General features: G+C 36.2%; 1 protein-coding gene across 1 annotated transcript; it reads right to left on the bottom strand.

The window, feature by feature from the left end:
• Nucleotides 1-2,994: 2,994 nt before the first annotated feature.
• Nucleotides 2,995-12,881, bottom strand: LOC143482385 (uncharacterized). The gene is made up of 23 exons (XM_076980728.1): nt 12,808-12,881; nt 12,004-12,175; nt 10,178-11,802; nt 9,831-9,970; nt 9,332-9,536; nt 8,684-8,788; nt 8,033-8,226; nt 6,608-7,648; nt 6,417-6,488; nt 6,182-6,253; nt 5,947-6,018; nt 5,685-5,767; nt 5,440-5,556; nt 5,320-5,367; nt 5,148-5,231; nt 4,989-5,054; nt 4,780-4,868; nt 4,064-4,115; nt 3,914-3,967; nt 3,696-3,740; nt 3,535-3,599; nt 3,344-3,392; nt 2,995-3,270 (listed from the first exon to the last, which is right to left on the bottom strand). Exons 8-23 carry the CDS (start codon nt 7,266-7,268, stop codon nt 2,995-2,997), a joined length of 1,905 nt encoding a protein of 634 aa, XP_076836843.1. The 5' UTR covers nt 7,269-7,648; nt 8,033-8,226; nt 8,684-8,788; nt 9,332-9,536; nt 9,831-9,970; nt 10,178-11,802; nt 12,004-12,175; nt 12,808-12,881.
• Nucleotides 12,882-14,113: the final 1,232 nt, after the last annotated feature.

Genomic DNA, 14,113 nt, shown 5'->3' with positions numbered 1-14,113 from the left:
AATAACCTGTTTTTTTTCCCTCGTTCTTACGTACGAGGTTAAGAAGTACTTGGTGCTAGGAACGTTTTGGGAAACTCACCCCTGGACGGTAGTTCATAACTTGCATCAGTTGACGCAATGTGCAGCGCTTCTTGTAAGCCTTTATCTTCGACCACAGAGAGCGAACAACACAAATAATATGACGCGTCATGTATAAACGCGTGCGGAGTCGCGCGCTACGGTCACTCGCGAAAATTTAATCCAGTCTTAATGGTCCAATGAAGGTACTTTAAAAACCAGGACATTTCCTCACTTTAAAAAAAACCCGGGACGACCGGGACAGGATGTGAAATGCGGACGTTTAGGTCACCCTATCGTACTAGGAATACATTTAGCAGCTAAGTTATCATTACTGACCTGCGCGTTAAGCTGGGCGTACACTGTGCGATTTTTGGCCCATTTTCAGCCGATTTTTCACTCGTTTCGGCTCAATCGCGTGTCGTGCATCGTATAGTTTACACAGGTAAACGAGGAGCGATTCACACCTCACGACCAACTCCCGATCAGAAATCGCAGCGTCGCAAGAATATCAAACATGTTTGAAATTCAAATCGCTCCTCGTGAGAGTATCGCACTGTTGAAGTAGCTCCACGAGCCGACTCTCCGCAACGAGTTAGTCGTACAGTTTGAGCTGGAGCTGAGTACACGATTTAAAATATCGTACAGTGTACGCCCAGCTTTAGCTGCAACATGTTTTGCGTTGAGGTGGTAACGAAGGGTGGAAGTGCTCCTGTGATAAGCGAACTCCTTCCTAAATAAAGTGTAAATAACACTATTTTTGTTTGAACTTCCATCTGGAAGTTTCTTATATTTAAATTTCCCATCCACCAGCGTAGCCTCTTCAGTCATCTGCATCATGCTCATCTTATCGTGCGTCCATATAATCTGTACGCCTGGAACTCGTGCACTGAGAAACATTCCACGACGATGCAAAAGTGTATCGTGCGTTAAAATGCGTTAATTTTTTTAGTGCGTTAATTTTCCTGTAATTAATTAATCGAAATTAACGCGTTAAAGTCCCACCACTAATATATATATATATATATATATATATATATATATATATATATATATATATATGTGTATATATATATATATATATGTGTGTGTATGTGTGTATGTATGTATGTGTATATATATATATGTGTATGTATGTGTATATATATATATATATATATATATATATATATATATATATATATATATATATATATATATATATATATATATATATATATGTGTGTGTGTGTGTGTGTATACTGTATATATACTGTATATGAATCTATACATGGCACGTAATGTATATGATGGCGTTTATTGTCATATGGACAATATTAATTCCAGCAATAATATGATTACAAAGCCACATAGTGGCTTTTAAATAGTCCATCATAAGACCACCAAACAAGTTGTTTTACACACAGTGCATCCTAAAGAACAACCTGCAACTCTAACGTGGGTATTTCTTCCTCTTACCTATTTGTGGTGGTTAGTTTTAATCTAAGAATTTCAATAGCTTTAAAAAAAAAAGTGCTCTGGAACCTTTAAGACCGTCACTTGCGTCCGTGTTAACCGTGTTAAGGTAATTTGTACATGGTGCTTTAGACATTGAGGCGACAGCAGTACATTTAAAATAACATGTTATCTACTGCTGTATGTTTTCGTAGTCCGGCCCGGACAAGTTATTTTTTTCTGATCTTCGCTGCATACCGTCAGCCCGCATCAGCTGGCCCAGTCCGCGGCCCGGTCCAACTCGTTCATGTATTTACAGGATCAGTCCGGGGCCGCGCTGAGCAGGTTAGTCTGACTGGAGCGGGGGGGAGGTAATAACACCGTTAAACAGCAGCGTGACTTCGGACTACGTGCTGCAGTGGCTCCTCCACGGGCTGAGTTAAACCACCGACGGCCAACGGCCCACCGGCCCTCTCCTACATCATCCAATTGCACAGCCGGAGAGCCAACCGCAGTTCTAGACCTGCAGTTTTAGACCTGCAGTTCTAGACGTGCAGTAGTTTTAGACATGCGCCACCTAGCGGCTCGGAATGTAGCTAACGACAGCCAACCGCAGTTATAGACCAGCAGTTCCAAAGCGTGCCGTAGACTCAGCGGCATGTATATTGTAATAATCCATTGTATAAATAGCTTATTTGTTAAATATGCCCATTGGTTCTCACTTGTTTTCGCCAAATCTATAAACTTTGACAAGTTTTAAACGATAATGTACACCACATTTTGTGTTTAAATAGAAGTAGTATGGATTTCTACTACTGAATTTCAGGCATATTTTGTATTAAAATCAGCAAAAATGGCTTAATGTTTCCAGAGTGTTAGGAGTGATTTATTTTCCTCGTATACCTTTATTGGCATGCAACTAGCAATTTATAGATATGATACTTGGGGTTTATCGCCACAGTAATTTGCACTGGAAGAGAACTTCACCCGTTTTAATTGATCCCCCAAACCCTCCATTATTTCTTTAATCATAGTGAATCTGTACTTTTGTACTATTAGTACACAGTTAATTAGGACTAACCAATCTGTACATGTTGACTATTTTATCTAGTATAACAATAGTATAGATTTACCTTGTATAAACAGGCATTGCCACTGTAATGACACTGACATACTAGTAATATACAATGAGACCAATGACAAATCCAAGTGTTCAACCTGAAGCTGACATCCATTTAATTACTCACTACTTTCCAAAAGCACTGGCAGAATAATTGTCATGTTCCCTAGATTTATATTTGCATTTTAGAATATTAATTGTCCATGCAATATAAGAATATTAAGCAAACAAAACATTAGATATTTCAACTGGCTTGAATGGCACATTAATTAATAAACCATTTGCATACCCATGTACACTATAATTATCTTCAATTTAAAGAAAAAAAATTGTGGCTTTGAATAAGTAGTACAAAAAAGCACGTGATTACATTTTCATTTATTTTATTCTTTAAATATACAATTAATCCTTAGTTTGCATTTCACACATTCATCAATAAACATTTCCATGTCATCTTGAAATTCAAAAATGAACAGAAATGGCTCTTTTGCTAGCACTAGCATTTCTGTGTCATTGGCTTCTGTCAAAGCCCTAAGGGCCTTCTGAAGGTCGGCGAGCTCATAATGAAGGACATCTGGCTCCTGGACACTTCCCTTGAGAAGGTGTCTGTTGTCCTGGATCCACTCTACTGCTTTCTGAGCATCCATCAGGATTGGATGCTGCATAAGATAAGATGCAATAAATACTACAGTAAATGTTTGTATTGTGTAGTAATAAGAGCTTGTTACCCACCTGCATCTCCTGAACTTGTAAACCCTCTGGGGTGGTTACTTCATCAATCCTGATTTAAAAAATAAAAATGCTCACACCAATGAACTTATGTCAAACTCAATTGCATTTTAGACATCAACCACCATAACAAATATTTTATCAAATACTTTGTAGTTCTGAAAGATGGCTAAACAGTCATAAGAAGGCATTACCTGTTTACTGCAAAATGTTGTATAAGAATGAGACACCACCACTTTCGGATTGTTGGCATGTCATTCTAAAAATGCAAAATACACAAACAATTTGTATATACTGTAATGCTACAAATAATGGCAACAATGGAAAAATAGAATGCTAAATGATGATTCCTTACAGCCGTGAAGTCGAATGTTTTTCCCATGACCACGTAAAGTGCATACTGAAAAAAAAAGTTATTTCTTAAGAATAGAAAATATTTTATCATATTCATTTTAACTTCATGGTATCAATGAACATGCAAGTTCCTAATCCCACTGAATTCCTCAATAAACCATTTTTAGATATTCATAAGTAAATCACGGAAAACAGCACAATAAATTTTCTGTTGCTTACCATTAACATGAAGATTCCACAGTCTACTGAGCCTTTCAACTGTTGTGGAACATTCTTAAACAAACAAACAAACAAAGAAGGATATAATGCACAAAACAGCATACTGTAATGTGTTTTTAAGAATACAGAAAAAAAGATGTTTATTAAAACCTTGTTTTTCACCAGCACCCACGTTCCTGGACACAGTCTTGCTGTGAGCTTGCTGTAACAGAGATTTACATATGTATATTGACTGTCCATTACTCATTTAAAATAAGAACTGTCTTGATCCATACCATATGACCAACTGTACTGCAATTGTATTGTTCTGTAGTTTTAAATTTTAAAAGACGTAAAAATAATACCAGTGGAAAAAAAATTATTTATATAAATATAAAATTAAGCGCTGCTGAACTCCTCCCCATGCCAATCTCACTGCATGCTTCCTTTTACCAAATTAAGTGATTAACACTTTATCTGACAAAAAACACAAATGTAAAGAATAGTACAGTTGCTCATACATACAGGATTCAAGACTCAAAGCGAAAACTCAAGTAGCACTTTCCTGAAATAACCATCCCAAATATGATTTTAAGACTTTTATGGTTGAAATATACAACTATGTCCTGCCCCATAAGTTTAATAGCATTAACATTCATTTTTAGCTTTTCAGCCCTTATTCTAGTTGCATTACAAGTGTAAAAAAGGGCTTTCAGGATAGTGTTACGAAGAGCATTTATTTGACAGCAGTTAGTCTGCTGGTAACAATTACTGCAAAGAACAGCAGTAAAATTTAGGTACGAACATTGAACATGACCTTGAACGTCACAAACTCAACAGTGAACCTCGAACTTTAGTTTGAACTTCAAACACAGCATTTATATAACCTGAACAGCTGTAAGTACTGCTTATCACCCAACCCACTAGGGTTGCTTGAATCAAAGATGAACATTTGCCTATGTTTAGGCTTCATGACCTGAAAAACAAATACATTTTCTGGAAATATAATTTTAATTATTTCAGGTACATTTAATCTATAGGAAAAATTTGCAATACATGGACTTATTAAAGCACACAATGTTTTGTTCATACATACACACAACTTCCAGTGCCCAGGGGTCCAAGTAGGGAACAAAAGGACATCTTTGGAAGAAACATCTTTCTAACGGGTTTTTGAAAAAAGGGATAAAGAGTGAAAATACTAATTATATTTTTCATGTTAAACACAACTATGTAAATAATTTTGTCAACCTACTGGAAAGGACAAGAATGGATCTTGATTATATGGGGGCAACCACGTCACCACAACATATGCATCAGCAACCATCACATCTATTCCCTGTGGAAATAACAAGAAATTGGAAGGCAAAAATCTGACTAAGAGGCTACAGAAGTGTTTATTATACAAAATAATTTTACAAACTCACTTTAACTGTAGCTGCCATGGCAATTGCTTGGAGACAGCAGTTTGCAATCTGTGAATTAAAACAAGTAATTTAGAGTTGCAGTAGGCATGAATGTGTTACTGAAATTGTCAGTCTACTCACTGTTGCTTCCAGCTCCTGGTTGGGTCCAAACCCCCAGAAATCTTTCCTCTTAAGGATAATGTTTCCCAACTGAGCCACAGGCACTTCTGGAAACTGTGGATCCAATGCCAACTGAAGCTTAGGCACAAGAAAAAATAAATAAATATGACTAAGCAGTAATTTGTGAATTTGTATGACTTTTCAAATTCCCTCATAGGAAACATAGTTCAAATGTAATGTAAATGTATGCTCTCTCTTTTTTCCACCTGTGTCATTTGTCTCTGACTTAATGGGCAATCCCAGCTATCTCTGCTGGCTGACAAGTCTCTCAGCAATGCAGATGAAACTCCTGTTGTAAAACAAACTATAATACTATAATACATATATATATAATAACATATATAATAATATATATAATAATAACTTTGAATACAAAATAATACAAATATATGGATAATTTTAATGGCAGACAGGGATAGGGAGCATCAAATATCAATATTTTATACATTTAGCAATACCATTACTCACCATGATCATCATTCCCTGACCAATCTCCATGTCCGGGGTCCACTGATCGCCCATTGGAGTCCTCAGCATGACCTATTAAGAGTATGTTATGGAAAAATTCTAAAACTTTCATTTGTAAGATTTCTAATTACGTCACTTAACAATGGTTTGCAAAATCAATTTTAAAGAAATGATACTACAAAAAATATTTACGAAAGAGACAGAATACAGTGTATTAAATAGCATCATTACTCACCATGATCATCATTCCCTGACCAATCTCCACGTCCGGGGTCCACTGATCGCCCATTGGAGTCCTCAGCATGACCTATTAAGAGTATGTTATGGAAAAATTCTAAAACTTTCATTTGTAAGATTTCTAATTACGTCACTTAACAATGGTTTGCAAAATCAATTTTAAAGAAATGATACTACAAAAAATATTTACGAAAGAGACAGAATACAGTGTATTAAATAGCATCATTACTCACCATGATCATCATTCCCTGACCAATCTCCACGTCCGGGGTCCACTGATCGCCCATTGGAGTCCTCAGCATGACCTATTAGCATGTGTTATGGCAAATTTCTATTAGTTAATTAAAACACGTCATGACAGATTTGTGAAAATATATTGCAATGATTTGCAAAATCAATTAAATAAAAATGGTACTACAATTACCAATCACTGCTTGTCCATGCATATTTACTGACATATTGGGTCCAAAGATCTTCTGTATTCTCTCCAATTGTTTTCGGTTTAGGTTTTCATTGTAGTGATGGATAATGTTGCGCATTTGGAAAAGATGGGTAGATGGCAAAGACATATTTAAGAAGTAATTATTTTTCCTCATTTTTGCAAAGAGTTGCTCTGCCACTTGGCTGTTGACCTTTCCAGCCAGCTGAGGAACCAATGTTATCTTCCTCAAAAGATCCCTCCTGTCTTTGGTGTTGGCTTCATGGAATCGATCATACATTGCAAAATGGTCAGCTGAACCAGTTACTGGATGTCCATGGCAGTCTGGCTCAGATTTTTTGATTTCCAGCCAAGGCAAGGATACCTTCAGCTTTCCAGCTTGACAAAGTTGAATGTTTTCTTCTGTTGGTTCAAGAAGACGTCCTTCATGTGGGCTAAATGGTAACGTATCTGGGACTCTAAGATTAGTGTGAGTTGCAAGGCCACGTGCAAAATCATAAATGACAACATTTGGCATATTTTTCCATGACAGTAAGATGTCGGCAAAGTCACGTGGGCTCTCTGCTCTAAGATTACATTTAAGGCTGTACACTACACCACAAGGGCACATGACCACAGCCCATCCACCTGACAAAGAGAAAGACATAATCAAGTTGAAATGTATGGGTTTAAACCAGGTTATAACATCATTTCTAATTTAACAAATTATTCAATCATAAACCATTTGCAAGAACTTTTTTCCAACTGATATAACAATAAAGCTTTTTTCAACAGTATCTAAAATTAAGCTGGTCTTTCAGAAAACAAAAACACCATAGTGCATGTGTTTTAAATATAAATGAGTAAGCGTAATTGGACTAAATGGGAATATTAAAATAAATAAACTGAAGCTGCCCAAATCTTCTCAAAAACTTTGTCGTATGTTTGCCGTGATTTCATCTCATTTGACAGTCTGACAAGAAGATCACTCCGAGATCCTGTGTGATCCAAGCCACATTCTTTGCATAGCCGTCTTATAGTGTCAACCTTTCAAACAAAAATAAATGAAAAATATCAAAATATCAATTAACACATACACATGCTACATGTGTGGGCTCACTTGCTGCAAAAAGCTGTCCAAATACACAAATTAATATAAAATCAAAGTACAATCCATAACAAATAAACTCTATTAACATAAATAGTTCACTGAATATAAAAATATAACTAAAAGCAAAGATACCCAAGTACTATAAAATGAATTATGTGAATCAATGAAATAAATCCAGGTGCATCAGGTAAAAAAAACTATATCATATATGTGAGGTAGAGCAAGGTGGAGCTGAGTAAGGATAAGAATATTCAGTCTGAAGATCATTTGTTTTTTGTGATTATTTGGAATTATGTTAAGTAATTCTAAATAATAAATACCTTCTGTTTGAAAAGTTCTTCCCGAAGACGGTCTTCTGTGACATTAATCTCAGAGTGCTCAGCTCTTGATTTTGGAGCATGAACTTTGGCATATTCTGTGTTGAGCACAGTACTGGATCCACGTGTGTTTTCACCAATCCATGGACTCCAAAAATGGTAAGAGGGTGGTACTGCAAGTGGATTGTTTCTGCAACCTAAGATCAAGAACAATAACCATATAAATTGTTATTTAGCACATAACTAATACATTACAGTCCAAATGTATACAAGCAAGAAAGGATATGTTAAAGCAACACACTACTGTTATCAAGTTGATTCAAAGCAGCTTCAGAATATTCCACGCTCTTGTCTTAAGAGTGCTATAATTTGTACAAGTGTGATCTACTTATTTATTATTCATAGACTATAGTGCCTTACACTAAGCAGGATTACATTATTTATACAATCTTAATGTAACACACCAGATTAAAATCATGAGGGGACATGACTGGAACATAATGGGGGGTAGTCATGTAGATTTAAATACATTAAGAGCTACAATAAATCATTACAGGAAATCAACAGAAGAAAGTCTGGTTGCAACTAGTGTTGCAGACATTTATTTCAACATGTCTTCTCTATTTATAAACATTCTATTTGGATTGTACTTACTTTTCACTAATCCTCTGCCAACCATCTCCATTGAGAGTGCCTCCCAAAACTGTTCAATATTCACCTCACCATTGAAATGTTCTGGGGGTTCTTTAACGTCACTGACTAAAATAGAAATGTGCAAAACTAACAATAGATATTGTGCAAGAACGTGTATGACCATGGAAGTGACAGGAATACCTTAATTAAATTATCAGGATGCGTGAATGAATACTTCTGGATCTATCTATCGATAGATAGAATGAAAGAAAAGTATTCACTCACCCATTCTAATCATTTATTTCAAGTATTCTTGATAATGTCATGGTAACAGATGTATAAAACCAAGCAACTACATATGCAGACTGCTTCTACAAACATTAGTGAGTGAGTGTCTCAGGAGCTCAGTGAATTCTAGGGTGGTAGCATGATAGGATCATCTTGTGCAGTCCAGTCATAAAATTTCCTCATTACTATATAGTCCACAGTCAATTGTCAATTATAACAAAGTGGAAGTGACTGGGAATAAAACAACTCAGCCACAAATTACAGCAGATACTTAAGTGCAGAATCATTTGTTACAGAAGCTGTTACAGCAGACATCATATTAAATCCAAATGTTGGCAATATAGTATATATACAATTTAAAAAATAACTAAAAATATGTACCTGACAATTGAAAAGCGCCCTTCTTGTGCAGGTCCATAATCACTACTGGTGGATGATATCCACATGTAATGCAAGAGTACTTGTGCTCATGGTCACTTAGAGCTTCAAAATGAAGGTAAGCATGCAAAATTGTGTCTGATGAAGGGAACTGTATGCCTGTCATCAGCTGTAGAAATTCAACTGCTCTACTTACAGCTGTGTGGACCTAAGGGACAAAATATTTTTGTTATTTACTGTTATTAATTTCATTATACTTTATCCTTTGAAATCTTCTATGTTAAAAATTGTCTTTGAAATGGTATCATCCCATCCCATCAATCCATTTAATCTCCTAAAATCAACAGAATGTGTTAAAACTGAATATTAGCTATTTAGAAGACAAGACTAATTATTAAAAATAAAATCCAATAACATCCTACTTTTAAGAATATTCTGTCACAACAGTACATACAGTTTTGATTGTATGATATAATGTATTAACTGAGTAAATATTTATTACCTGAATTAGATTTCTAAGAGTTAAGCACAGAGGAAGGTCAAGAAGAACATAATCATTGAAATTGTGAAGTCCATCTTTCCATTCTTGATAGCGGTAGTACATTCCACATTGTGGGCATTGCTTGCAGTATGTTGCAACATCTAAAAATTAGACACCATATTTACAAATAAATAATACAAAAAGCAGTTAAGAAATTAATCAAGTAGATTGTGCAGCATCATACACTGCAACAACATACACTAATGAAGCATAATATTATGACCTGGAGCTGAAAAAATTTAGGGGTGTTGAAACAGAAACATTTTAAGCATGCTTACTGTAACATTTCCTAAATACATTGTACTTGCCTTCAATTACACCAAGATTGGTGAGTATTTTGGCTTGTCTTGTAATCATGATCGCTTCATCAAGAGGAGCAGGTCTTGGGCACCGATGACATGTTGCTTCTTCTGGAACAAGATTTCTAGGGTAGTCTTTTTCCAGGGAAGGCTGAATGAGCTTCTTTGGTATAACTGCAGGTACTTTCTTGTTTTTAAGAATATAGTCTGCCATGTCTGACAGTCCATCACCCTTTGGTGGGTAACTGCAAGTGCTCTCAGATTCATCATTGCACCTATTCATGTCACCTGAAGTCCTCTGCTCTTTGTCTGTGCTTGGGACTACCACTTCTTCTGTACTGCGGACAGTACGGAATAACTTGCGCTGAGTCTCAAATAGGTGCCATTTTGCAATGTATTTGTGAATGCATGATCCTCTGTTTTTAGCACATGGACAATGCCAGGAATTCAGTTTTGTGTCATAAACAACAATGACACGTCCCAGACGGCTGTAGTAAGATACTGTTGGTTCATATACTGAAATGCATTTTTTGGATTGTGGAATGCCAATAGTCTCTACTGACAGGGGAACTTTGTTGCTACAGGCAAGATCCTGCCGTGTGAGGCAGGCTTTTTTTTTTCCTCACTGAGCCATTTTTGTTTAACCATCTCAGAAAGTACTTCACTTGTTAGTGACACTGTTTTGGCTGTGGAAGTGGAATAAAAAACAGATCGAAGATGCTTGCACTGATATCCAATCAGCCCACTCCTGTGTGCCAAAATCATGTTTACTTCACATGCACTTGACTCACATGACACCCTATGATTCTCACCCCATGTCTTGCATTGACAGTGAACAGGAATACTGTGTCCCTTGAAGGTTTTTAATACAGCATAAATACCATTTGCTGCATCAATGCACTGACTGTCAAGATGATGTTTATCATCAATGTGCAATGCAGTCCTGTCTGTGTGTTTCCGATCAATGTGCCTTTGAATATTGCACTTATTCATTAATCTGTTGCAAACTGGGCATCTTTTCTTGACCACCTCTCTCAAACGTACTCTTTTAGCACACTGGATGGCTACATCTGTAGAACTCGGTGCTGACGACACTGTAGTACCAACGTGGATCTTGGTTATGGCCTCTGGCGTGCTTGTTGGACTTATTATGGCCTTATTAGAAGATGTCATCTCAGAGGCTGCAGATGTGGGCAATGTATTGACAGACATTGCTTCCAATGAGGCTGATACATTCATGCTCGTGGTGGATAAGGACTCATTGATCACATAATTGGCGACACTACTTATGGAAGCAACTTCCCTTGAGGCAGCAACACTGACCTTTGTGCTGGATTGGAACTCTAAGGCTTCCAAGGTTGGTCCTTTTATGCTATGTGTGGTTCTTTCAAAGGCAGACACATTGGTGGTAGTGGAAGTAGACTCTAAAGCTGCAGAGATTAGTGCATTACCAATGGAAGGTGCACTGGTTGTCTTGGATGAGGTGGATTTCTGAATTGGCAGTTTTTTGCTTTCTTTGCATAAAAGCAAATGTTTCGTAAAATCTGTTCTCCGTAAAATTGTAGTGGAACAGTACAAACAGTGGTAATGTAGCTCTGTTCTGCATTCCAAGCCACATCTGTGAATAATAAAACCTAAAATAATCAAATAAATGTATAAGAGCACACAGTAGGTTAGGACTTTCAAAAGCTACACCTAACAAATAAATTTATTAAAAATCTAAATAAATTATGATGTCATGTTTTAAGCAGAGGATGGCCATTTATGTCTATCTGTAATATACATTTGCCAATAACTGAATCATTATACTTCCCTCTAGCATGTAGAAAGTTTACCTTCATGTCGGACAGCTCTATTCAAGTGCCCAGCCAGATGTGTCTCAAGTTTGTCCAGGCGTGCTGGCTTGAACACAGATGGTGCACAAAAAGGGCAGTGATAATTACTGCAGCAGGACACACATTTTGCCAGGTTTGGCAAGGATGCTTCTCCCTGAATTGTAATGTGATTCTAAAACATAAAAGGCCAAAAAATAATTCTTACATTACTTTAAAAAAGTTCATTAGTTCTATCTGGTGTTACACTTCATTAATGTATCTGTTTATATATATATATATATATATATATATATATATATATATATATATATATATATATATATATATATATATATATATAAACAGATACATTAATATACATATACATACATATACATTTGCAGAATGTAGGTGTGCTGGGTTACTTTAGATGAAACTAGTTGATTTAAAAGGTGTATTTCTAGCTTATACAGGTTTGTTCCAATCATTTTAATAATTGAAATGCTTTAATAAAATTATTTATGTCTCATATAACTACAATGTTAAACATACATGTTATGAAATTGTGACATTTACGTTAAATCGTGAACCGTAAAAGCTACTTTAGCTTGCTTACTACTAGCGTAGTTAGTGCTAATTCCCTTCCTTTAAGCTGTTTCAAATTTAGTCAAACTAGCTGCCAAGCAGCCATAAAGGTAGCCAGAACCAACGAACCAAGACACACTAACGCTAGCCAGATTCATCCTTCATGACATAAACGTTACGATAACACAAAAATGACCTTCAGACATTATCATATATCTATTATATATTATTGTTGCTTACAAACATCGTTCTTCAGCGTTCTCCCGCGACATACCAGAACAGTATCTGAATATTACCTTACATTCCGAGCCGCTAGGTGGCGCATGTCTAAAACTACTGCACGTCTAGAACTGCAGGTCTAAATCTGCAGGTCTAGAACTGCGGTTGGCTCTCCGGCTGTGCAATTGGATGCATCTCGCCCACTAACCCATCGGCCCACCGGGGAAATCCCCGGTAGCAATGTATGCCAGTCCGCGACTGACCGGTCTAGAGTTGAATCCTATTATTATTGGAGAGTTAGTTATTGAGGATATATGTGTAAAGAAGTCATGAAAAAATGAGAGATTGTCGATATTTGGTCCGTAGATGTTAGCAATGGTAAGAGTGGTTGTTAATGGTGATATTTATGATGATGTATCACCTGTCTGGGTTTGTGACTGTAGCATTATGTGTAAATGTAATTTTGTTATGGATTAAAATGGCTACACCTCTTTGCTTAGAGTTGTAATTGGCTGTAAATATGTGATTGTATTCTGCTGATTTCAATTTTTATTGATCTGATTCTGTTAGGTGAGTTTCCTGTAGGAGGCATATATCTGCTTTTAATCTATTGAGATAGTAAAATATTTTAGTTTTTTTTCTTGGGAGCCAATTCCATGTATGTTCCATGTAACTAATTTCAATTGTAGCATGTTGGAGTGTGTCAAATAGTTTGTAATTAGTTGTATAGTTATGTTCATGATTCTACTTAGGCATATGTAATTTATTTCGGACAAACAAAGGATAGAGAAAAAGATAGGGGTGGGATAAGGAGGGTAGTGCAGGGTCGTTTTCCTCTTTTATACATAAAGGAAGGTGTAGTGTAGACAAGTGCAAAGACATGATAGATAGTTATTCATACATATTCAGATGTATATTCTTATGTATATTAATTATATATATATATATATTTGTATGTATACTTATTAAAATATCAATCAATAGGTAGGTGGGTAGATAGATATATAGATAGATAGATATTAACCCTCCTGTCGTGTTCGGGTCAAATCTGACCGATTTACAACTTAAACCACTCATAAATATTGTGTTTTACATCTGATTGCTGCAAGGCCTTATGCCATCCTCCACACTATACACTGGAACATATAAAAGTGATGATCATCTTTTTTATTGAATTTTGAGTGTTTTAAACCAATGTTTTACATCTGTGTTGTTGCCGGTCAAGCGTGACCATCACAGGAAGTGAATGGGTATTCAGAATATATTCATCTATGAAACAGAAAACATCCCCATACACACTCACACACACACACCTACACACACACCT

Source organism: Brachyhypopomus gauderio, chromosome 18 (assembly GCF_052324685.1).
Source record: "Brachyhypopomus gauderio isolate BG-103 chromosome 18, BGAUD_0.2, whole genome shotgun sequence".
In the NCBI taxonomy this organism is placed as follows: domain Eukaryota; kingdom Metazoa; phylum Chordata; class Actinopteri; order Gymnotiformes; family Hypopomidae; genus Brachyhypopomus; species Brachyhypopomus gauderio.
This window is presented reverse-complemented; position numbering and strand designations above follow the sequence as displayed.

Coding starts and splice junctions, on each gene's coding strand:
- LOC143482385 (XM_076980728.1), bottom strand. CDS start 7,268: ATGTCTTTCTCTTTGTCAGGTGGATGGGCTGTGGTCATGTGCCCTTGT. Junction 3,741..3,913: donor GTGGAATCTTCATGTTAATG/GTAAGCAACAGA, acceptor TTTTTTTTTCAG/TATGCACTTTACGTGGTCAT. Junction 3,393..3,534: donor CAACATTTTGCAGTAAACAG/GTAATGCCTTCT, acceptor TTTTTAAATCAG/GATTGATGAAGTAACCACCC.